At 43.3% G+C, this 24,650-nt stretch overlaps 1 protein-coding gene across 1 annotated transcript in view; it reads right to left on the bottom strand.

The window, feature by feature from the left end:
• Hephl1 (hephaestin like 1) overlaps positions 1–24,650 on the bottom strand; it is a 65,586-nt gene that overhangs the window by 18,967 nt on the left and 21,969 nt on the right. Inside the window, exons 4-12 of the mRNA XM_037208224.1 lie at positions 22,348–22,560; positions 21,622–21,801; positions 19,105–19,359; positions 16,196–16,364; positions 14,755–14,978; positions 10,341–10,552; positions 9,710–9,860; positions 7,344–7,556; positions 4,361–4,574 (exon numbers count right to left, since the gene is read on the bottom strand). Of these exons, the coding sequence (XP_037064119.1) occupies positions 4,361–4,574; positions 7,344–7,556; positions 9,710–9,860; positions 10,341–10,552; positions 14,755–14,978; positions 16,196–16,364; positions 19,105–19,359; positions 21,622–21,801; positions 22,348–22,560 (1,831 nt within the window). The remainder of the gene's footprint in view (positions 1–4,360; positions 4,575–7,343; positions 7,557–9,709; positions 9,861–10,340; positions 10,553–14,754; positions 14,979–16,195; positions 16,365–19,104; positions 19,360–21,621; positions 21,802–22,347; positions 22,561–24,650) is intronic.

Genomic DNA, 24,650 nt, shown 5'->3' with positions numbered 1-24,650 from the left:
CACAATAAACACATACACACCCTCCTCACACACATTCCTCACAACAAATATACTCTCACACACATACACCCTCCTCACACAAACACACACACACACACACACACACACACACTCCTCAGTTCTGAAATCCTCCAGGTTTCAGGGCTGTCATTCCCTGCCTCTGAAGACCAAGCCTGCAGGGTGTGTACTGTGAATGTACGAATGTGTGGTCTTGTTATTTTATGTTCTATTAACTCACCCAAACAGTGGATTGTGTGTGTACCTGCTTGAAGACGCTTTAACAGATGCCAGTGTGTGCTAACAGTGACCTCAGCTCACAGCACTGGACTCAGTCTGAAGACGCTTTAACAGATGCCAGTGTGTGCTAACAGTGACCTCAGCTCACAGCACTGGACTCAGTCTGAAGCCAGCTCCTCCGCTTTATTTTCTCCGTAAACATATCCCGGCCCTGTTGTGCTTGGGACTGAGACAGGGCTTCCACACCCCCGCTCTTTCCAAGAGTGAACCACATAAAGCACACACATGCACAAGCTGTGGCATGAAACAGGCCAAGAATACCTCTTCACAATGGCAGGCTTGAGACAGGACTCCGAGATCTGCCTCGGTTGCCATTGGCTGTGGATGTGTGCACTGGGCCGCTGAGGTTTCCACAGCTCTTCAGATATCGTCAAATTATCACAGGAACCTCAAGTGTTTCTGAGTGATGTGGGAATACTCTGGGGTGCTGCTCCCTTCCTGTGTGTCCCCAGGGCCTTCCTGGACACCATTCTCCGAGAGTAGGGCGTGACAAACATATTTTAACCAACAGGCACACTTGCAAATGTGAAGCCCGTGAAAATTAAGGACCAGCTCTTTGTGTCTGTCACTGAAGTAAGTCACAAAAGATGGAGAAGAAAACTCAGGAACAGCTAGGTGTCGTGGCACAACTATAATCCCAGACAGAAGGATGGCTGGTTCAAGACCAGGCTGGGCTACGAAGCGAGATGTTGTCCCCAAGAAAACAAAAGTCACTTTCACTTCCAAAGCAGGGTGAGTCTAATGTCCTTCCATGTCTCCCAAATTAACCACCTTGTGCTCTAATCCAAGAACAGTCCGCACGCCACCCACACAGCCTCCTTCCTGCTCTCTTCTCGCACACACAGTGGTCCCCAGCTCTGAGGCGGAGCCTCTCTTCCTTGTGGGAAACCTTTCAGTGATCCTCTCTGCAAACCTTCTCAGTTTGGCTCAGCACTATCTGTTTTCCTCAGTTCTGAACCTGACTGGCGGCACTTGCCACCCCGAGACACTGTGTCCTTTTAAATGTTTGCTCTCTTGAGCATGGTGAGTCCTTGACCCATCCCATCCTTCGACATGTTAGTTGCTCTACCAAGAATTCTTTCCCTCTTCTTGTACTGTCTTACTCTCCACATCTCATTTCACAGACTGCTTCCTCCAGGGAGTCTTCGTTAACTATCCCCTCGCCCCCACCCCTCAGATGAGGCTGTGTGCTCCACAGTGAGTTCTCACCGACCTCCCGTCTGTTAGCCATTGTGGCCCTCACTGCTTGTTCCAGCATTATCCTTGGGGACCACATGTTCAGTGTGGGAAAGCGCCAGTCTGTGCTCCACACGGTTTCCCCAGCATTTCGCACAGAGGATATTCAACAGATGCAGTAGCACCTCTGGTCCTGGCTACCACAAAGGGAGAGAGCGAGCCTGCTTTTGTAGCCAGTGGGTCTTAGCCACGCTTGTGACCAGCGGCACAGACCCAGGCTGTGCTCTGTTTACTAAACCCCAGCTCTCCTCTGCTGGAAGAGGCACACATATATTACTGTATGAGAACTTTATCAAACCTGAGGCTGGGCAGGTGCTAACTGACTGAGTCAAGTGTGCTGTGAGGCCATTATGATGCATTGTTTATAAAAGTTTTAGCAGTTACCCTGTGTGTAATTACTGTTCAGTAGATGTTCATTATGGTGACTCCTGGGGTTGCTAAATTATACACATACTGGTCTTCAAGCTCGAGAGTGCTAGCACCGTAACTTCATTTGTCTAACAATTTAATCTACTTCTCAGATTTCCTCTTGTTGCACAAATCTGGTGTGAAGTTGTGCTGATGGGTCCATGTGTCATTTTCCTGGAATCCTAATGCCTTCCCAGCACATTCTAAACAAATGAAGAAAGTCAGGCACCAGGAGGGTCTATGCTGATCAGGACAATAAATGTCTCAGAGATGACTAGTGCCAGAAAGTGGGTCAAAAATAATAGCCTTGGGGCAAAGTCAGGTGCATAAGCTGGAGGTGTGGCCAGATACACCTTCGAGCTTCTTCAGGGACTGAAGCAGAGGAAGAAATTGAATTCCAACCTGGGCAACTCAGTGAGATCCTGTCTCAAGCAAGCAGCTGTTGATATCAGTGAGAGAGTGCTTGGGTAGCAGGCAGGAGGCCTTGGTTTGATCCCGAGTACTGAAAAAATCCTAGGCACAAAAGCTGGCATGTAGCAAGCGTTGGCCTCTCAGCTCCTATCACTGGAGACACTGTGGATGTGTGCCACAGGGCATGCGCACACCATCATGTGTGGGGTGATGGGTGCTGTCAGAGCAGGAGAGGTTTTGCAGACTGAACACAGGTCATCAGTCTTGGGCAGCAAGTCCCTTACCTACTGAGCTATTTTGCTGTCCCCGTGCCTCAGATAAACCGGTAAAACTGTAGACTTCAGTACACTTTGAGTGTGTGGCAGTGCCGTACCCCACCTCACTCTTGTTGACTTAGGGTCGATAACCAGAGCAGGGGGCAGTCATTCATTTTATCCATCCTTCCCACCAGCACGCTCTTGTTATTCTATACCATTTGTCGCAGAGTCCCAGAGCCCGAAGCTAGACTTCCCTGCGCATTCAGATCGATTGGAGCTTCAAACGTAAGTTAAAGTGAAGGCTGCGGTGATGGCGGCCGCAGAGTGAAATAATTGCTTTAGAGATGGCCAAGTTAGTTTTCATTTTCCACAGAGAGAGCATCAGTGTTTAACTTGGACTGGCAACACTAGCTGTCCCAAAGCAGCAGTGTCTAGATTAGCAAATAGTTTGTGAATAATTGAGTAGCTTTTTAAATGCTCTTGCCCTCAGGACAAACTTCCATAGTCACTTCAATTTCTTTTTTTTTTTTTTCATTTATCTCTAAGGTGGCAGTGTTACAGTAGCTTTTCCCCAAAACAATGGCTGGCAAGTAAGAAAAGAACTGACGTGCTTAGCACAAGGAAAGCAGAGGTGGAGGTGTCTGTGTGCTGCAGACGTAAGGATTTGTAGATCGGTGGTAACCAGAGCCTGGGATCAGTGCTAAGAGCGAGGAGCAAAGGGAGTAGGACACAGTGCGGTGTGGTGGAGAGAACTGGATTCTCCTGGGACATCTGCATTCAGCTCCTGCTCAGACACAGACTAGCTGGATGCCCCACTCTTCCCACCCGGCTCCCTCATCTGCATGCCAGGGCAGTAGCATCTAAGCAGCAGGAGGTTGTCTGCATGCCAGGCGGTTGTATCCAAGCAGCAGGAGGTTGTGAAGCAGACAGTGTGAAGTTGGGGAAGTCTGCAGTCTGTGAGGGATGCCTTCCTGGTGCCCAGACTCTCCCAGTGGGCCCCAAGGAGCTTGGTCCCCGAACTTCAGAATAAGAAAGTAGAGGACCAAGACTCATAACCTTTGTGTGGCTTGAGCATCGCCGATGCTTCGACATGTGATCCTGGCTGGTGTCACTCCAACAAAGTGTCAGTCTGTTCTATTTCCTGGGTGCCTTGGAGGCTGCTCTTCCCACCCTGACTCAGGAATCTCTCCCAACGCAGTAGCCTCAGATCATCCCTGGATGTCCCCACCTGGATCCATGTTTGCCAGAGGTATTTCCTCCGCGCCCCTCCCCTGCACTATGGGGTGTACAGCAGCCGTCTTCTTACCTGGATCCACACACCTCCTCGGCCTCATCTGGGTCATTTTCTTCCCAGTCCCACAATTGTTGTGGGTCCCACTTTTCCTCTAAATACTTCCTTCTGCATTCTCTTTCAAAAGTCTATCTATCCATCCATCTGTCCATCCACTCATCCATCCATCCATCCATCCATCCATCCATCCATCCATCCATCCATCCATTCTCCTCAGGCATGAAGTAGACCAATCAAAGCTAGGGGACTAGGAGAGGAATACAAGAATCCAGTATGGTGCCCTCAGGGTGACCTGCTTCCAGGTGAGAAGACAGAGTATCACTAATTTTCTATACTCATAAGGAAAAGTCTCTGCCTGCAGAACTGTGCACAGAAAACCCAGCCACTTGGTTTCCAAGGGTGCTAAGGCCCACAGAGCACGCGCATTCCCACCGAAGAGCCGTGGCTTCGCCCATGGTACCTTTCCCCTCCTGCGTCCAAGTGCTGCTTTTCGAACTCCCAGTTTTTGTTAGGGGCATAATCCCATTCTACCTCTTCAGCGGCGATGAAAAAGGTTCTTAGCATCCCGTAGGGCGGCTCAGAAGGGTCCCTGTTGCCACAGCTGTTGACCTCATAGATCTGACCCATGCCTCTCACGAAGTGGTGCAAAGTGGAACAGAACACCTTGAAAATACCTGGAGGGGAAAAGGCTTGGCATTGTGCCCACGACTTGATATTTCTGGTGGTGATGATCTTACCAGACTTACACATCTTATCCCAACATTAGTAATCAGTAATGTGGACTTTTAGAATACCAACCTCATGGTGTTTTTAAAGAAGAGCTTGTGAGGAATAAATTACTTTGATTATAATATTTTTGGAGGAAAATGCTATATAAAATTCATTTGCAGTAGGAAGAAATCAGAATATTATTACCAAGAAGGACTTCTCCGGATCATCCCTATTAGTACATACCTGTTTATAGTCACTCCTGGAAAATTACTGATTCTTATGACTCTCTCAGCCCAGCCCAGTTTATAGGGAACTAATTACCCATGAGATGAAAGACCTAGACAATGTTCAAATTAGGCCATGATTAGGGATTTTTCCTTGAAGGATTTCGTAAATTATAAAGCAAGTAAGCATGAAAGTCAAATGGATTACTTCATTACAGCCTTGAGCCAGGGAGGGCTCCTGTGTATCATGCTGGATAGAGCAGAGAAAGAAAGAGATCAACTGTAGCTCTCTACAGAGTATCAACAATGGTATCTGAAGGAGATTTATGTAATCTAAAAACTGAATTTCTACATATGTTGGTATCTGAGATGTGTGTGTTTAGAATACATACACACATATGTATGCATGTATAGAGAGATATTCAAATTAAACTCACCATAAAATTATGTGAAATAAAATCATTGAAGATATTAACTATCAATGAAATTGTTGAATTAATCTTCCCATTCTCTAACAGGCTATTCTCAGAGGCAACTGGTTAGTTTTCCATAACTACCTATGATGTACAGAGAGAGCTCTGTTCTTGCTCCATATGAGCTGTTGTCTAAATATTGACTGTTGTTTCTGGATGAGAAGAACTGGTTTGTTCAATGGGTCCATTACACCCACTTTGAACAGAATCCCAATAAAGTAAATACAAAAGGTATTATTAGTGTTGTAGACGCTAGGAAGGTAAATTATGAAATCATAGAGAAGACACCTGAAAAGACTTCTCTATAAACCATAGAGAAGATACCTGGGAAAACCTCTCTATCTCTAAACTATAGAGAAGACACTTTGGGAAGACCTTCTCTACACCATAGAGAAGACACCTTGGGAATTATTGAAGTAAGCAGGCCTTTTGCAAGTCACAGATATGTGCTCCCCACCAAACACAAGCCAGAAAACATTACTAGGTGATGATCCTTACAAGCCCATGGGGTAAAGCGCTGGAGTGAGAAACAGATCACTAAGTGTATGGCAGCCAGCGCTGTCTTTGAGTCCCGGATTCTATGGATTAGAACGATTTGGCTGTTCTCAGTCCATGCTCCTTTTTGGTGTGTGTTTGAAAACCTGCATTACACTCAAAGCACCCAGCCCCTGGTTTGGGTGATTCATAATGGATCGAGTATATTCATGCAGACAGGTGGAACACTGTAGGAGCATTTCAAGACAAAGAATACAGAGTTTCCATTTGCTACGGAAGGAAGTTCTTGGGCAAAGGTTTTGAAGCCCCAGCCTCAAGCTGATCACACAGAACCATCTCTGCTGTGATTCCAGAGTGAAGTCAAGAAGTAGAAAGTTCATGATTAGGGGAGATGCCCGTCAGGGGCTCATCTAGGGGGCATTGCCATGGGCTCAGACTGATGATGATGCTGAGAAGGAAACACGTTGAATACCCATCACAGTTGTCATCCTCTCTGGTGAGCAGCTGTGCTCTTCCGTATGTCTCTGTATCTTTTGTAAAAATGTCCTAATGGTCTCTTTAGTTGGGACTCTCAAAGGGAAGAGGTTCCAGGGACAACATGGACTCCAAACCCAGTGCAACTTGCCTTCTGGGGAAAGCAAGGGTGCTCAAGGGAATGAAAATAAAGAAGTCCTCAAATAACTCATCCCCAAACCACTATCCACCTCCAGGGAAAGGAGACCAGGCTACAGTAACAGCCACATCCATGGCTTCGTAGCCTAAAGCATCCACTAGGCTGTCCATGCCAGGCAGATGCTTCAAAGAATAACTTCAGCTACGTTTGTGCTTCATGAAAGCAAGAAGTATCTGTTTTTTACAGAGCTTTTTTTTTTTTTCATGGCTATGAATTAACACATTAACCTAGTATTTACAAGGATTCTCCTCAAATTCATGGGAATTCACCAGAGGTTTACATGAATTCACCAGGGGTTCACATGGATTCACATAGGGTTCATCTGCGTTTACCTGGATTTGCTCAGGGTTCATGTGGGATAACCTGAGGGTCACCTGGATTCCCTCCAGGGTTCATGTAGCTTAATTTGGACTTCATATGGATTCCCCCAGGGTTCTAACCTGGAGTTCACATGAATTCCCCTGGGGTTTATGTGGGTTAACCTGAGGGTTATATGGATTCCTCCAGGGTTCATGTGAGTTAACTTGGAGTTCACATGGATTCTCCCACAGTTCATGTGGGTTAATCTGAGGGTTACATGGATTCATCTGGGGTTTATGTGGATTCTCCTAGGTTCATGTGAATGTGGTTCATCTGGGATTTGTGGACAAAGCCATGTAAAGGATCCCAACTGTGCGTCTTGGTTAACAACCCCTCTATCTTTCACTCTATGTGTTTGCACTAAAATAGCCAGAATTCTGATTTGAATCAAAACTATGTCTGCTTCTGGAGTCTTTGAAGTGCCAAGGTCTACCAGTTTTTCCAGGATGAGAATTGTATGAGGATGAGTTGGGATTTGATCACCTGAGATGGCCCTGCCAGGCTTACCTGCATGGTCTGGCTGCATGAATGCCGTTGTGGACATGTGGGGAAACAGAGCCAGGGAGTCACGATGAGTCCCTCGTAGGTGGATGGTGTTGCCTTGAAAATAAACTCCATGCATGTCTGTGTCAGTGCCCATTCCAATCAAGTGCCAGGAAACTCTGTCCTTCTTGCACATGCTGAGGCCTGGCTGGCTGCCATACATGTAGCCATTAATAGCTAAATGGAAGGAAGAAGATGATGAATGCCTGTTGTGGAATATTATTTTAAGATGTGTTACATTCGTTTATGCTATGGAACATTTGTTTAATGATGCAAAAATGTGTTGCATTCTTTTATGTTGCATTTATTTAACTCTGTAAAGCTGTGATACTTTGCCTGCCTAAAACACCTGATTGGTCTAATAAAGAGATGAACAGCCAATAGCAAGCAGGAGAAAGGATAGGCGGGGCTGGCAGGCAGAGAGAATGAATAGGAGGAGAAATCTGGGCTTGAGAGAAGAGGGAGGAACGAGAAAAGGAGGAGAGGAGGACACCAGAGGCCACCCAGGGAGCCACAGAGTAAGAAGGAAAGAAAGATAAATAGAATAAAGACAGGTAAAAAACCTAGAGGCAAAATGTAGTTAAAGAGAAAAGGGATCATTTAAGTTAGAAAAGCTGGCTAGAAGCAAGCCAAGCTAAGGCCAGGCATTAGAATAAGTTTACTTTGGAGCTGGGTGGCCAGCCCCCAAAAGAGTTAAAAAAGAAAAAATACAAGTTCCCATTGCAGTTCTGCAGTCATATTGAAAACACCATCTCACAAAGCAGTTATCAGTGTGCTCGTGGACAATCTCAAGCATGTTAACTTTCATAAGATCGTGTTACTACAGGATGACTGGTACTAGGAAAAAGACACATGGTGTCTAGAATTAACAATAAATCTGAAAATACACTAAAATTATAAAATTTAGCAATACATATTCTAAGACAGTAATTCCAAAAATCACTAAAGAGATGGCTCAGTGGTTAAGAGCACTGGCTGCTCTTTCAGAGGATCTGGGTTCAATTCCCAGGACCCATATGGTGATGGAAACATCTGTAATTCTAGGCCCAGGGAATCTGACTCCCTCTTCTGCCTTCCATAGACCGTATGGCCCATGGGCAGACATGAGGGCAAAACACTCATTCGAGGAATAATAATAAAAACATCAATTGACTTTCCCATGTTCCCATATTCCTCTAGAATTTTCTCATGTTAGCACTTGGATGAGTTGGAAAAGAATCTTTTCTGTTTCTAGACACATATTTAATGCTTTCATTTCTAGACCTTTCATTCATTCATTCATTCATTATTCATTCATTCATCAAATACCATTTGAATACAGCTTATAAAATATGTTTTTTTGGTTTCTCCTTTTATTGCCATACAAACAATATTGGAACTAGAACCCAGTTTATAATTAACACGAAATATGAACCTAGAAATACTACTTTCCCTGAAATGTGCTTTTTGATGATGTAGGAATATGAGTGTCATGTGGTCCAAACTACGCTTAGACTGGATTTGACATACCCATCAATTGTGTTATATTTTCTACACAGAGCGTCTCCAAGGATACCTTTCCTTTAAAATTTGGCTTTCCTCTATGGCATTACCACATCCTCACTCACAGCTTGGTTTCTCCCTTTTATTGTCAACTAAAAAACATAATGACGCATGCCTGTAATCCCAGCACTGGGGAGGTAGAGGCAGAAGGATCAGGTGTTCAAAGTTTGAGGCCAGTCTGGTATACAAGAGCCCCCATCTTACAAATATACAGCCAAACAAACGTCAGAAACAAATTCATGTCCAGTTATAGCAAAGCTCTCCTGGAAGCTGAGATTGAAGGTCATTGCTCCCTGAATTCCACAGGTCCAAGAGGGGGATCTGTTGGACCTGAGCACTGAGGATCATGGGAGTTTGTGACCTGATCGCTGCGGGTTATTGTAACCTTGGGCTTTGGGAACAAGGGAGGGGTTTGAGAGTCTATTTATGCACTCTTCTATATTGTTTTTAAAGGTAATAAAAATGTTATGCTTGGGGCTGAAATGGGAGCCCTCACAGCCCCACACAGACTGAAATGCTCTAGTATGCTAGTGAGTTGCCTAGCTCACTCTCACAAGGTACTGGTGTCTGGCTCTGCCTGGCTGCATTAGGCAACACAGCTGAGACCAATAGAATCCTCTGTTAGTCACAACCCCTGGGTGGTTTGCCGTTATGATATAAAGAGAAACTGACAAAGAATTAGTCATTCCTCCCACATTAAGATGAGGTGGGAAGCACTAGTGTTTGAGGAATTAATCCCTGCAGCAGCCGCTCATTCTAATTTCCCAGAGAGCCTCAGCTTTTCATACCGTGCATCCGGTTGGATTTCACAAATTCCTTGTCTTCTTTGTCAACACTGAAGGGATGCCAAGTAAATTTCTGGATGTTTTCATCAATATACCTGCTGAGATTCTCATCAAAGACTGTGAACAGTAGGTAAAATTCCTTGTCTATTCCTTTCTAGAGAAAAGAAGAAACAAAGACATACAACATACAGCTTGAATTAGTCCTAAAATTCACACAAAGTGGGTCATCAACATTAGCATAGACTCACCCATCACTTCCTAAATCAGGACTCTGAGTGTAGTCTGTCTGTTGTTTTCCGCATGCCTAACGTGTGCTATCCAAGCCAGTCTCTATCCTGTAGCTTGTCTCACAGGGATCCTTAGCAATGCTATCCAATTGCCTCTCTCTCAATGATATTATGTAAGCTCAGTGGTCCCCTTCCTACCCACCTGTTCTTCCTGTGTTCTACATATTGCTGTCTTTGGTCATAGTCTTAACTTTTCAAAAATTAGACAAACCCTCATAACCACACAAATAAGTTTCAGAAGAAAGAGACACTGCTTTGTCACTGGCCATTGCTGCTTAATCTCCAGCACACTGCTGGTCCCTCCCACCTACATCCCTGGGGAGAATGTGGTGGCACTGATGGCCTACCTGTGTCCCATCGGCATTGAGGGCACCCTTTTTACAGACCAGCAAAGGCCCCACGAGCCCAGCACTAGTGTCCTTGATTGGCTGGACTGCTGAGAAGTAAAGATAGGTCAGGCAGGGGGGGTCTTCATCTGTCGGGCTGACGCTCTCAGGCACTGTCCACCTGTAGGTGAAGGTTTCACCTGGCTTGACATGAGCCCCTGGTTTCAGAAATCCTGAGGATGCAAACACACACACACAAGAATTTAAAAATAGATCATCAAAATAGAACCTTATCTTTAACAAGCTTGAAATCTGGGAGGCAAATGTAGGGAATGAGCAAGTGCCCAGGGTTCAGAGCTGCTAAACAGACAGCCTGGGTTGAAATTAAGATTCCAAATCCCAGGCAAGCACACTGGTCTTTCTGACTTGAACAAGGCTACAAGTTTACTCTACATCTGACTTTTGCTCTTCAAAAAGTTGCCCAGTGAGTTTTCTGAATAAAAAAGTAGAAAGTTCAAACATTCTCACTGTCTCCCATGTTTCCTGTGAACTGACCCCACCCCAGTTACTCTGAGCATCTTGGATTGGGGGTGAGGAGGGCAGGCAGGGGGTATGATGAGCACAGAAGTTCTGCTGCAGGAGATGGGGTGGATCTGAGGGAGCACCTCCCTCCTCTGCTCTGTTTCAACCCTTTACCATCACCATAAAGCCTGCTCTCCACTGGTCTGGCTTCACTCAAGATCACAAGGAGTTATTCCGGGTAGCCATGATGTCTAGTGTAGAGTAGGCATGTGTACCAAAAAAACCTGGAGTTTCCTACGAGCAATATCAGCAATGCAAGGATAGTTCCCACTGCCGCTGGTGTGTGCAGAGAGCCTGCACTCGCTGCTCTTTGAGAGACAGAGGCTGTAATGTTGGCCCACAATACTGATTTTCAATAAATATCTGCTGGTGGATACAACAGAGACCACGTATGAGATGTTTATGTTAACAAAACGATGAGGCTGGATTTTCCCCTCAGCTCTCACTGGCAGAATTTTCCGCAACTCACAGTAGACATGCTCTCCATGTCAGAGAACTGGAAGAGACTGTGGAATCTCTTTGCCATTGAGGGGAAAGAAATGAACATTTTCTAAGAGATGACTGTGGGCTTAACCCAGCCTCAAATGCTCTCAACCCTGTAAGGTTGTTGTTAATATCTGTAATTGATCAGCAAGAAGAACAACATTCACAGTTTAAAGAATCATTCACACGATTGAAACTGGGGAAAGAAGGGACTAGGAACTTGAGCCAAATCTGTCTCCTTTTTGTGTTTATGGTGGATGTACTTGTTCATGTGGGGGAATGCAGTGTGGGTGTATTCATTGGAGGTCAGAGGTCAACTTTGACATCTTTATCATCTACTTTTTTTTTTTTTTTGGTTTTTTCGAGACAGGGTTTCTCTGTGTCTTTGGCTTTTGGAATCACTTGGTAGCCAGGCTGGCTCGAATCACAAAGATGCTGCCTCTGTCAAGTGCTGGATTAAGCGTCCCACCACGCCCGGCTCCACCTTAGTTTTTGAGATAGGGTCTCTCACTGAACATGTAGCTCACTGATTTATACACTGAATCTACTCTGAAAAGAAAAAAAAAGAGGATATGGATATGATAAGATAAAAGGTAGATTATTGAATCTACTCTAAAAAAAGAGATACAGAAATAATAGGGTAAAGAGTAGATTATTGAATCTACTCTGAAAAGAAGGGAAAGATATACACAAAGATACCCCCACAAAAGACTGCTGGCAATGGTCGAGAGACAGCCGGGACTGACATACTCTGATGGGATGGCCAAACACCCTAATAGTTGTGCCAGAAACCCCATCCAAGGACTGAGGAATCTGGATGCAGAGATCCCCGGTTAGGCCCTGGGTGGAGCGCGGGAGTCTAATTAGCGAGAAAGAGGAGGGTTTATATGAGCGAGAATTGTTGAAACCAAAGTTGGATAAAGCACAGGGACAAATAGCCAAACAAATGGAAGCACATGAACTATGAACCAAAGGCTGAGGGGCCCCCAACTGGATCAGGCCCTCTGAATAGGTGAGACAGTTGATTGGCTTGATCTGTTTGGGAGGCATCTAGGCAGTGGTACAAGGTCCTGGGCTCATTGCATGAGTTAGCTGTTTGAAACCTGGGACTTATGCAGGGACGCTTGGGTCAATATGGGAGGAGGGGACTGGACCTGCCTGGACTGAGTCTATCAGGTCGATCTCAGTCCTCGGGGGAGGCTTTGTCCTGGAGAAGGTGGGAATGGGGAGTGGGCTGGGGGGAAGGGGAGGGAGGCAGGAAGGGGGAGAACAAGGGAATCTGTGGCTGTTATGTAGAACTGAATGGTATTGTAAAATAAAATAAGAAGGGGAGGATATAGATATGATAAAATAAAAAGGTAGATTATTGAATCTACTTTAAAGAAACAACTACTAGTTTTAAATATTTTGCATTGGATTGGATTTTGTATATTGTATACAAATTTTGTATATTGATGCAAATTTGAGATTACTTTTGTTAGAATATACTGTACATATATTTTTAATCTTATTCAGGGTATTGAAACTATACAATTCATTTAACAATGTAATGCAATTTTCTAGTTCTTGAAAGTTATTATTACTAACTAATAGGATATAAAGAAATGAAAGTAGTCATTTCAATCAAACTTGTAGGTCACGTTAGGTATGTTTTCAAGGTCAAACCAATATATTTTAGATAGACATGTCATCTTCAAACACTTCAGAGATTTACAAAATATGGCATTTAAGATGTTTTGATAACATAGATTTTTTGGCAGTACCAATCTATTTCAGAGAAGATGATAGGCATTGAAGGCAAATTAGCCACTGGACAAGAAAATGCCCTTGCCTCAACTGCTGACAGTATTCTGTCCAAATGGACAAGCAGGACACAAAAGAAAGGACTGTGAACTTTGCCAAGACAAAGTAGAAAAGCTCTTTAGAAAATCCTGCTTCACCGATAAGTCTGTCAGATATACTAGGCTTGTAGGCCAAAGACAGATGCCCCAACATTGCAGAGGAGTCTTGGGTGACTGTTCTGGCAGCCAGCTGTTTCTGACATTTCTTACATTTTCTGGGGGGTGGGGAGTCACTTGTTTGCACCTTCTGTTTACTTAAGTAATATTATTTCCTTCCTCCCCACTGGTCTGGCTTCATTTGAGATCACAAGGAGTTATCCCAGGTAGACATGATGTCTAGTGTAGAGTAGGCATGTGTACCAAAAAACCTGGAGTTTCCCATGAGCAATATTAGCAATGCAAGGATAGTTCCCACTGCCCCTTGTGTGTGCAGAGAGCATTCAACTCTGAGGGAGTTGAAGACTAGATAGTTATAGTTACAGTTTTCTTTATTAATAAATTCAGAAAAGAAACTAAAGAGGTGTAATGTGTATAGGGTTGAGAGACATCAAAAGACATTTTTTGGTTGGTAATACAAGTTAGGATAGAAAGTGAATTAGGTACAACATTTTGGACTCACCAAAATAGGATAAATAATGAAGTATTTTCTCTGAATTTGTCAAATGTTAACGGACTGGACACTGTTAATTAATTCTTAACTGTATATATTGTGTATACTTATTGTACTTATTGTATATAGTTTTTCTTTTATTAGTTATAACCTTCTTTTATTATTTTAGACAAAAAGAGGGAAATGTGGTGACATACTGTGTACTCTAATAAAATTTGCCTGAAGATCAGAGAACAGAACAAGTCACTAGATCAAACATAGACGCCAAGCAGTGGTAGCACACACCTTTAATCCTAACACTCGGGAGGCAGAGATCTGTGAGTTCAAAGCCACCCTGGACTACAGGAGATTGACTCAGTCTTGGAGATAATCAGAGCCAGGTAGTAGTGGCACACACCTTTAATCCCAGCACTTGAGATCTCATGCCTTTGCTTGGGAAGCACACACGCCTTTAATCTCAGGAAGTGATGGCTGGGCAGAGAAAGTTATATAAGGCGTGAGAAGACCGGAACTAGAGCTTTTTCAGCAAAAGCCCTTTTTGGCGGAGAGCCTTTTCAGGCTGAGGAGTCCTGGAGGTAAGAGGTGACTGTGGTTTGTTCCTTTGTCTCTCTGATCTTTCAGCATTTACCACAATATCTGGCTTCAGGTTTTTTATTAAAAGGCCATTTAGCAATTCATGTTACAAATGAGCTTCAGGGATCTGCTTTTTATACACACACCCCACATACACCAACGATGGTGTGTGGACATGCTCCGTCCTGCTCCCAGCTTCTGCATGGATACTCAGGATCCAAACTCAGGCCTTCATGCTTGCACAGTAAGCACTCTGCCCACTGAGTCCTCATCCCAGGACCTCTGTCTTTTTCTTAATCCTTTCCTCACTCATCCTACTTCCTTGATAAGCTGGGTTGAGACTCACCATCTACATTCGGAGTTGCGTCCGACGCCTTGTCATAGAACACACCATGGGGTAAAATGCTGTAGACCTTGTCAGCTTTGTTAGCAAAGGTCACCAGCAGGGTGTCACCCACCTCTGCCTTGATGACTGGACCTGGGAAGCCAGAGAAGAGGATGAAAAGAGATTGGAGAAATAAATCAGAGCAGAAGTCATTCTGCAGAGATGTCTGCTCCCCTTCAAAACATCAGAATGCATGTCCTGTACCAAGGATTCCAAGATGGGCTTCAGTCTCAGAGGGTATCTTTCTTCTACTAAAAGTGGCATCAACATATTCCATGTACCGAGCCTTCCAGTACTTTCCTCCTATTCTGTTTTCAGCTTGTGTGAAGTACACCGCAGAGTCACTGTGGAAAGATGTGGGAATCTGAGAATATATCCAGATTCATCTCCCAAATGCATGCATCATGGAACCTCATTTTGCATCTTTTTCAGGGGATCAGATGCCCTCTTCTGGCCTCCACAGGCATCAGGCTTGCACATGCTGAACAAACATATATATAGGCAAAAAACCTATACATGTAAGATAAAATTATTTTTATATCAACTTGAAAAATACTATGTCTTGTGGAAGCCCAGAGACTAGGGAGGGGGAGGTTTCACTTAAGAAGCAACACTAGACTTAGGTTTCAAAACAATGGCATTTAACTGGACATGGAGGAAAAGGAAGGAGAGGCTGTATAGTTTACACAAGAACCCCATTAGACCTCAACAGCTTATCTCCATCCAGAGTCATCTTATTCCCTCTCTGATACTGTTCCACAAGGGCAAAGGCCTTCTATTCTGTAGTGCAGTGCCTCAAATGACCCTGACCACTGTTGTTTGCACTTAAGAGGGTCTCAGGAAATGTTTGATAAAGAAATGAGTGAGTAAATGAATGAATGAGTTAATGAATAAGAGAATGAGTTGATGAGTGAATGAATTAATGAGTGGATAATGAATAGATAAGTGAATGAATTGTGAGTGAGTAAATGAATGAGTGAATTATGAATGGATAAAATGAATCAGTGAGTCCATAAATCTGTGAGTGAGTGAATGAATAAATGAGTAATTGAATGAATGAATGAAGAGTTAGTGAATGAGTGAATGAATGTTTCTAGAGTTTCTATCTGACCAACAATCACAAATAATCACTCTCCTATTTCTCAGCAGCCTGCCCCTTTCTGATCAGAGGCGGAGTTGGATGGGGGTAGGTAAGAGGTGGGGAGAGGGAACAGGAGGAGAGGAGGGAGGGAAAACTGTGGTCAGTATGTAAAGTGAATGAAAAAATTTAATGAAAAGTAAGGAGTCTGCAAGCTGTGACATCATGATGTCTGCCATCAGAGACACAGTGATGTAGATCATAGGGAAAAGCCTACTGAACACCTCTCTGGAGAGAAATTGGAAACACCAGCAGAGTTCTTACCTGCCAGACGAATTCAAGGGAAATCCGGTGAACTTATCGTAGCCTTGGGGACCATAATCCCAAAGGACTTTCTCAGCTGCTATGAAGTAGTGCCTCTGCTGACCCTGCATCTTCGGGTGGGGAGCATCACTTCTGCAGTTACCCACGTTGTACTGTCCCAGCATACCAGCTGCAGACAGGGAAACACACAGGGCAAGGCGTGGATAAAACACCCAAGGGAAACAGACAAATTTGACTTCATCAGCATTTGAAACTTTTATACAGAAAATTGGACAACAAACCAAGTTAACAAGAAAGGATAAATGGTGTGTGTGGAGGGGAGTTTTAATATATTTAAATGCAACAAATATTAACAAATTAAAAGTTAATCATTTTAAACATAAATTTAAAAAAGTAAATCTCCAATAGAAAATGGGATAGGGACAGAAATGGGTTGTTCAGAAAAGAAATAACACCAACCAGTAAACAAATGGAAAGGTTTCTATCTTAATTGCAATTATGCAGCTCCATTGTTCATTGATAGGACTGATACAATCTACGAGTCCTAATTCCCAGGGTTGTCAGGCAGATGGAGGATGAACATGCTCACATGCTGTGGGTAGATGAGTAACAATGTCTGATAGGGAATCAAGCAGTGTGTGTCTGACGCTTAAAAAAAATCCAATTCTGATCCAAGAATTCCTAATCGAGGAGTTTAAGAAAAGGAATCTGTAAATTGTTCCAACAGAAAGGAGACCAAGCGGAAGCAGTAAGCAGTAGAGGAGCATTGGTGAAGCCAGTGTGGTCTGTGACACTGGAGGCACCAACGTTGATAAAGTCCCTCTGTGCTCGCTCACATGGAAACACTACTGCAAATATCGATGAGTAGGAGAGTGGGCTGCAGAGAGGTGGACTACATCAGCTTTGTCTCATAAAGTTCAGAGCTATCTCTCGATGGGATTGTTGGCTTTCAAAATCCAACTACAGGGACCGAAGAGATGGCTTGGTAGTTAAGAGTACTTGCTGCTCTTGCAGCAGACCCAGGTTTGGTTCCCAGCACCCACCTGGTAGCTCACAACTGTCTATAACTCCCGTTGCAAGGAACCCAACTCCCTTTTCCGGCCCCCATGAGCACTTTATGCATGAGTCACATACATATAGGCAGACAAACATCATACACATAAAATATGAATCAATCTTTTAAAAAATACATTTGCATAAATTTGTAGTTTTATAATAATGTTTTCTGAGGGTATGGGCAATTCAAGAAATATTTTATATTGGTCATGTATAAATACTCATTTATGGTTACAACTACTAGCTAGATCAAGCAGCCATATTAGCTTCAAATGGCTGTTGTTATCTTAGTTTAAATCTAAATTTGGAATTCATACATCAGAAAGTTTCTTCCCAAACTTAAAAACGTGTGCAACGTTAAGACTAGAAACCTGGGGACTGGAGAGGTAGCTTAGCAGTTAAGTGCACTAACTGCTCTTGCAGAGGATCCAGGCTCAATTCCCAATGCCAACATGGTGGCTGACAGCCATCCTTAACACCTATTCCAGAGGATATGGCCACTCCTTCTGGCCTCTGTGGGCACCAGATACACACATGGTACATAGACATACATGCAGGCAAACACACATATACATAAAAATAAGATAAATAAACCTAAAAAGAATTTTTAAAAGAATAGGAACCTGTCTTATTCATCTGGTCTTTCCATACTATGTTTCCAGAACTTTCCAGAACATATTAACTGGGTTGTGTTTAGTTGAAATAACCCAGCTGACTGACACCAGGACTAGCTACAGAAGGGTAATGGAACCAAGAAAGTGTTATCAACATCACCCGAATGTCAGGACTCTAACTATTAGCATCCACCTGTAGTAGTAGCATCCACATTTAACCAGACATTATTCTTCTAAGTTTATATCACTGGCATCTTTTTTCTCTTCCTGTTTTCACCAACAGATCCTTTGTGCAGCGTAACTCTGCTACTGCTCCTTGGCTGGCACAGTGGCCAGAGTCCCCCCACATGTGCATGCACACACACACACACACACACACACACACACACACACACACACACACACGGTAGTTCTGCATGTGCATGTTGATTATTCCAATCCACTGTATTGACCACAGCACAGCACTAGAGTGCCTGAAGGTGTGGATATCACATCTCCATGCAGACAGCCTGTCACCTTCTCAGCTTGGCCATTTAAATCCTTTCCTGCAGGGTCGATCTGCCTTCCTGGTCCCTCTCATCACTCTTTGTCACAAATCTTATGTCAAGTGAAGATGTACTTTGGGTTGTTTCAAGGAACCAAGACCAAGACAGGCACATAAGCCAACTTTTTCTTTTTAAATCTACCTACCCTGAGCACAGAACAGTGTGAGCCAATGGATTTTTGTCTCAATATAAAGAATGTTCTAACAGCAGTTCAGAGCTGAGCTGAGCTGACACAGCACTAACAATAATCAGAAGGAAACTCAAGGGTTGGGTGGGGATGAGTCCTGATCTCTGTCAGGGCTTTTCTGTATCTATTTCCAGTCACTGGAAGAGAATATGTGCACTTTCAGTGGGTGTGGTCTTTCCTCCCTTCATCTATCCATTTCCTCCCCTCACACAGGAGCTCAGCTTAGGAGTTCACTCCTCAGAAGTCCCATAGACTGATCTACAGGCACACCCATGGGGAATTAATGTTGCACACTCTGTGTACTTTGTAAATGTCTAACTGCTAGCTCCTAAATTTCTTTAAGGTTTCAGATTATTCTTAAGAACACCATTAATAACATCTGTAGAGGATGCTAAACAAATGCACACTGTGTCCTGCAGATGCTAAGTAGTTAAGTAGATGCAATGCATGTGGGAATCTACTTCAGAGCACAATGACAAGCCTCTCCACAGTCTCTATCTGTCTTACCTTGCAGATGGTCACTGACTTGGCAGGTTATCATCCATTTCCCTGGATTCTCCACTATCATTTCTGTTGTGAGGAAGGTGGCTGGGAACAGGTTGACAACATCTGCCCGGTGCCCTCTGGTGATGAAGGTGTTACCATAAAAATAGATGGAATGGATGTCTATCTCATTCCCCATCCCAAACAGGTGCCAGGACACAGATTCACCAACACACATCTCAGGCTCAGGGAAGTTTCCGAAAAGGAATCCATTGAGGGCTGCAAACACAAACACACCAGTGGAAGACACTCCTCTGCAGATGCGAGCAAGACCGAAGCCTTGGCAACATACTCACCAGCAAGGCTGGACAATCAGTGTGGGCCATTGCTACAATGTTTTCCTGTGGCAATCTCCAATTTGAAAGAGTCTCACCACTCAAAGTGCTGAGAACAAGCGGCTCTGAGTGCTCAGCCCTAAATGGGACATCTTATCAACCTCCCCTGAAAGGCTCAGGAAACGTTGTGATGGAGGGGGTGGAGAGAACTTAAGAGTGACAGAATGGGAAGGGGAGCTGTGACATGCTGGCGTTTTGACATGATGTGGCTGTAGTGCTCATGAACTCAGCATCTGTGGTTACCTGTACCAGATTAAGTCAGTTAAAAAGTCCAGCATAGATAAGGGTAGGGACTCGGGAGTGTCTGAAGTGTAACTCACAATTGATGGATGCTGAGGGAGAAAAAGTCACTTTTCTTTGGGAGTATAGCATTGATAGGTTGCCAGTGGCCCAGTGAGTGGTCATGGCATGCTGAGGCACATATGGACAGTATTAATTTGACTCAGAAGATTAAAAATAAATAAATAAATAAATAAATAAATAAATAAATAAATAAATAAATAAATAAATAAATAAATAAATAAATAAATACGTAAAATGAAGATATGAGGTTGGGACAGAGATGTGACAGAGGTCCTTAGAGCAGAGAGTAGGGTAGGTATGATCAAGATGCATTGTATATGTTTATGAAAATTTCAAATAATAAGTTAAAGTAGTATTGGGGGGCTAGAGAAATGGTTCAGCATTTAGGAGACAATGCTATTCTTGTAGAAAACCCAATGTCATTCCCAATACCCACAGTTGTGAGTCACTTCAGTTCCAGGGGATCCAGTACCTCCTTCTGGCCTCCTCAGGTGCCAGGCACAGACATACATGCAGGCAAAATACATATATACTTTTTAAAAAATGCTATTGTTCTTAATATGGTAATGACTCAGACAGCCCTGTTTATTCTAAGTCATTGTAGTGAATTTACATTAATTGATCAATAAACCTTTTATTGATTTAACACCTTTTATAGATAAGTTTCTTGTCAAGTTATCTCTTCTATAATTGGTGTATCTCCTTTGCTAGGGCTGACTATGTGCAAACTCCTACTTCTGCACACACACTGCCTTTTATTCTAAAAGTAAGTTAATTCTGCTTACACAATTTATTTCTTTGTGGGATGCATTTCACTACAAAAGAATAAGTCCTGAATGGCAGGAGGTTGCATGGGTAGCTGAGTCTTGAACTTTCTGGTTTTCTGCAGTGTTTGGGGTCTCATCTCCATGTTCTGAAGAGCAGAGATAAAACTGGTCCCAGCAATGATTTCCACTCAGTTCCTGTTCACCCCACTCTTTCTCGTTTTCTTTGTTTCCTGTCCTTCCCTTCCCTCCTAAAACACTTGCCAAGTACCACTACATACAAGATTGATGAAACATCACCAGAGAGAAGATGGAGGGCATGTTATACAAGAGATGGTGTGTGTTCTGACTGATGGTCCTGACGGCCTGTGTGTTAGAAGCAAAGGCAGCCAAGTGGAAATGCATTGACTGTGGGCTTTCTTTCTTGCTCAGGCTCTCTCAGCAGCTCTCTGGTAAAGATTACCCCCTGACCTCAGTCTGTCATTGATGGTCTTGACCTTAGACTCTGCCAGCATCACATGCTGCAGCTCCTTCTCTTTCTTTTATGATTTCTACAATTGCATGAACACAAGGTTCATAGTGAACACAAGGTGTATAGTGAGTGCTCACTAAATTTTGATGATTTAAAGAATGCCCAGGAGGAGACCAAATCTTGATGATTTAAAGAATACCCAGGAGACAACCAATTCACAAGCATGCCTTTAAACTCCATGTACAACATAGTTCTGGGAATTTGGCAAAGACTTGGAAGGTAGTTGCTGGATAAGCAGAAAGTTGTTATGTGGTGAGATTTTATTCTCCCTTCTGGCTGTCTAAATCCATCCATCCTCTGGGCTTACATCAGTACCCAGTCCCTTCCTGATGATAATGTTTCCCTTCTGTTTTCTCTGCCACTGTCTTGTCCATCCTACTCAATGTAGCTTGCATACACAGCCTTGCCCTGTCTCAGATGATTGGGATTCCAGGTGTATTGTATCTTATGTCACTTTCAAACCACTGTCTTCTGAATCTGCACCTCTTGCAGAATAAGGTCCAGGGTTTCCACGTCTTGCTTCTCTGAGAGCAAGGCACACACTCACCATGCATCTTATTGCTCCTCTGGAAAACAGCATCACTTTTGTCAACGGAATTCGGGTCAGTGCAGAAATGCCTGATGTTTTCATCCAGGTACCAGCTCTGGTTCTCATCCACAAGGGTGAACATGATAACAAACTCTCGATCTACATCAATCCTTGTCCCTGAGTATCTGTTCAGTACACCTTTCAGGAACACCGAGAGAGTGAAGAGAAGGCAGTCAGAGGTAAACTAACCCAAGTGAAGGGTCTCTCCTGCCAACAGCCTTCAGTAGGCTTGACAGGGAAAAGTCAGAATAACCCACATCCTACAACACACAAGCAGGAGCCCGCTCTGTTGCAAATGACAGAACTGTAGAAAAGTCAAAAGGCAGAAGTCTTGAGCAATGAGGACTTGGAGGCCTGGCCACTTCCCGAGGAGCAACTATAGACAGCACAGCTGGGCAGTCTCTGCATTGTTCACCCTCCTCCATGTAGTCTTATGGAATTTTATTTTTATTAAACAATATATCTGAATTTCAGGACTCTGCCATGATTTGTGAAGAGTGTCTGAATTGTCTGTTCTGCTACAGTGTCAGCTTGACCTTCCATGCTGTCTACAGGAGGATTAGTGGAAGACTCACATCCTATTTGAAACAAGGAAGGTAACGAAGCAAGACCTGAATCTTATGCACACTTTCAATACCCTCCCCATTCATGCACAGATGTTTTGGGGGTGGAGAGACTGCCTACCTTCCTTACACACCAGTAGGGGTCCAATCAGCCCAGAACAGATATCCTTCGGGGCATCAATGTGTGAGTGGTACACCCAGGTCAGGCAGTTGGCATCTGCTGGGGCGGGTGCATATTCTTCTCTCACTGGCCAGACATAGGTGTAGTTTTGGCCAGGGGGGACCATGTCGTCATCCTTGTTCTTTCCAGATGTCCCATCTGGGTACAAGGCTCCTTTCACCCAAAAGAAAAGATGCTGTTAAAACCCAGAGACTTCATGCTACAATGGAGAGAGCAGAACTTTCCAATCAAATGTGAATGGGTTTAAATGTATCTGCTGTGAAATGTGAGGTGAAGCCTGCTGAGTTCTTTGTGCCCTGGTTTTCACTGGCAAAGCCAGAATACCTCTGCAAAGTCAGGAGAACCCAGCGAGGAAATGCATACAGATTGCTTCTCCCAGAACCACAGTCTTCCTAATAAAGATGCTGATGCTCCTGCTGTACCAGTCCAAAGGAGTTCAGTTCTCCTCACTTGGCCATAGTCTTGAGACAAGACAGACAAGCAGTGAAGAAAATAATGAGCACTACTTGGGGACTTATTACAAATTCATCCCCCATGTATATATCACAAGAGATGAGAAAGGGGGGTTAGGACTTCTCCTGGCTTCCAAAGGCTTCCATCTTGTAGGACAGACTGGGGTTTGTATTATGGACACATGGACAGCTGGAAAATAAAGCAAAGTAGTGTGAAGAACGTAATTTTGGATCAGAATACACAAGTAGAGACCTAGGAATGTCAACAGCACAGTCGTTAAGGTGTGTAGAGCTGCTCTGAGCTACATTTTAAAGCTAAGATTCCTGCATGGAATTTTTCAGTTAAGGAAAGTCTATTGCATGAAACAGTGTGAAAATGCATGCAGAAAGCAAGTGACCAATCTGAGCATGTTATCATCATCAGATGATAATGGATCTGCTTCATAATGGAGGTGGGACTCAAGGAACCTGAAAGACCAGGAGAGCTTTCCCTATTACTGAAAAGCAGGAAGGACTGTTAGGGACAGAGGGTGGGATGGACATGGACATGCTCCAGGTCTATCCCCATCACTCACACACCCATTTGCTCATTCACCAACATGAATTGGATATAGACCACATAGTAATGAATGGTATTCATATTACAAGTCAAATTCAGATAAGACAGAAAGCCTAAAAAGAGACAGGATCCAAACCTAGTGTTATTTCCTTAACACATTTTACCATAAAATTATAATTTGATATTTGGTGAAGGATGCCAGAAGAAAACAATAGTTAAGCCTACTGTATACCAAGTACAGTGGTCCTGAGGACGGAACTTGGGACCTGACGCATGCCAAGCAAGTGCTCTACCACTGAGCTACATCTCCATCCAGACATTTGTCTTCAGTGTAACCTGACCTAGTACGTACTAAAGTACTATTTCATAAGCACTTTTCCCACATGAGTGAGTCAGATTTGAGTGAATTTATGTCTGACTTTCTACCAAAATTATTGAGAAGAGTCTGTGAACCTCTTTTATACTTATTCATTCAACTAAATTTCTTTTTGATATCAACTTTCAATAAGTTTTAGTGTTGAAATTAATTGTATGCTACACAATACTTAAAGATTTTTTTTAAAAATCTAGAAATACCTAAATATCTGTTGATAGAACCAGAGAAATTTTTCTTTAAAAAGCAAGAAATAAATTCAGTTAGTTAGATCTTGTCAGGAATAAGGTTGTATTTGGGTTATACTATTAGATATAGACTTGGTGTATATTAGAGAATATAAATAAGTTATACTATTTCTTTTTCCATAAAGGGAACTTACCAATTGCTAGTAAGAGGTTCTGAGAAAAAATCATGTAAGAGGTGGTCTTACATTACATAATACGGACATTATTCAGCGACATAATACATTACATTTTCAGTGTTCTCAAGAATAGATGCAAAAACATCCTTTCTTTTGAAGATGAGTTTTGCATCATCTTTCAATAGGAGTTAAGGGTATTTTTGACAAGGCTGTTTTTATTCAAAGTTAAACCACTGTGAGTTACTACTTTTAACCTGATGAGGATTTAATTTTACAAAGGAATAAAGTAAAGAAAATAATCTGGAAAGCTATTCTCAACCACTAATTCCTGGAGTCATTTTAAAGAGTCCCTCTGGTTTCCCTTCAAGGGCAGCTTTGATGGTGTTGGCTCCCTCCCACCTTAGAGGCCTCTGGAAGACTCATCATCTTCCTGGGCTTTCTCTTTAGTCAACTATAGCTCTTTCATCTCTATCTGCCATTCATCATGAGAGCTCC

Source organism: Peromyscus leucopus, chromosome 7, assembly GCF_004664715.2.
Source record: "Peromyscus leucopus breed LL Stock chromosome 7, UCI_PerLeu_2.1, whole genome shotgun sequence".
Lineage (NCBI taxonomy): Eukaryota > Metazoa > Chordata > Mammalia > Rodentia > Cricetidae > Peromyscus > Peromyscus leucopus.
This window is presented reverse-complemented; position numbering and strand designations above follow the sequence as displayed.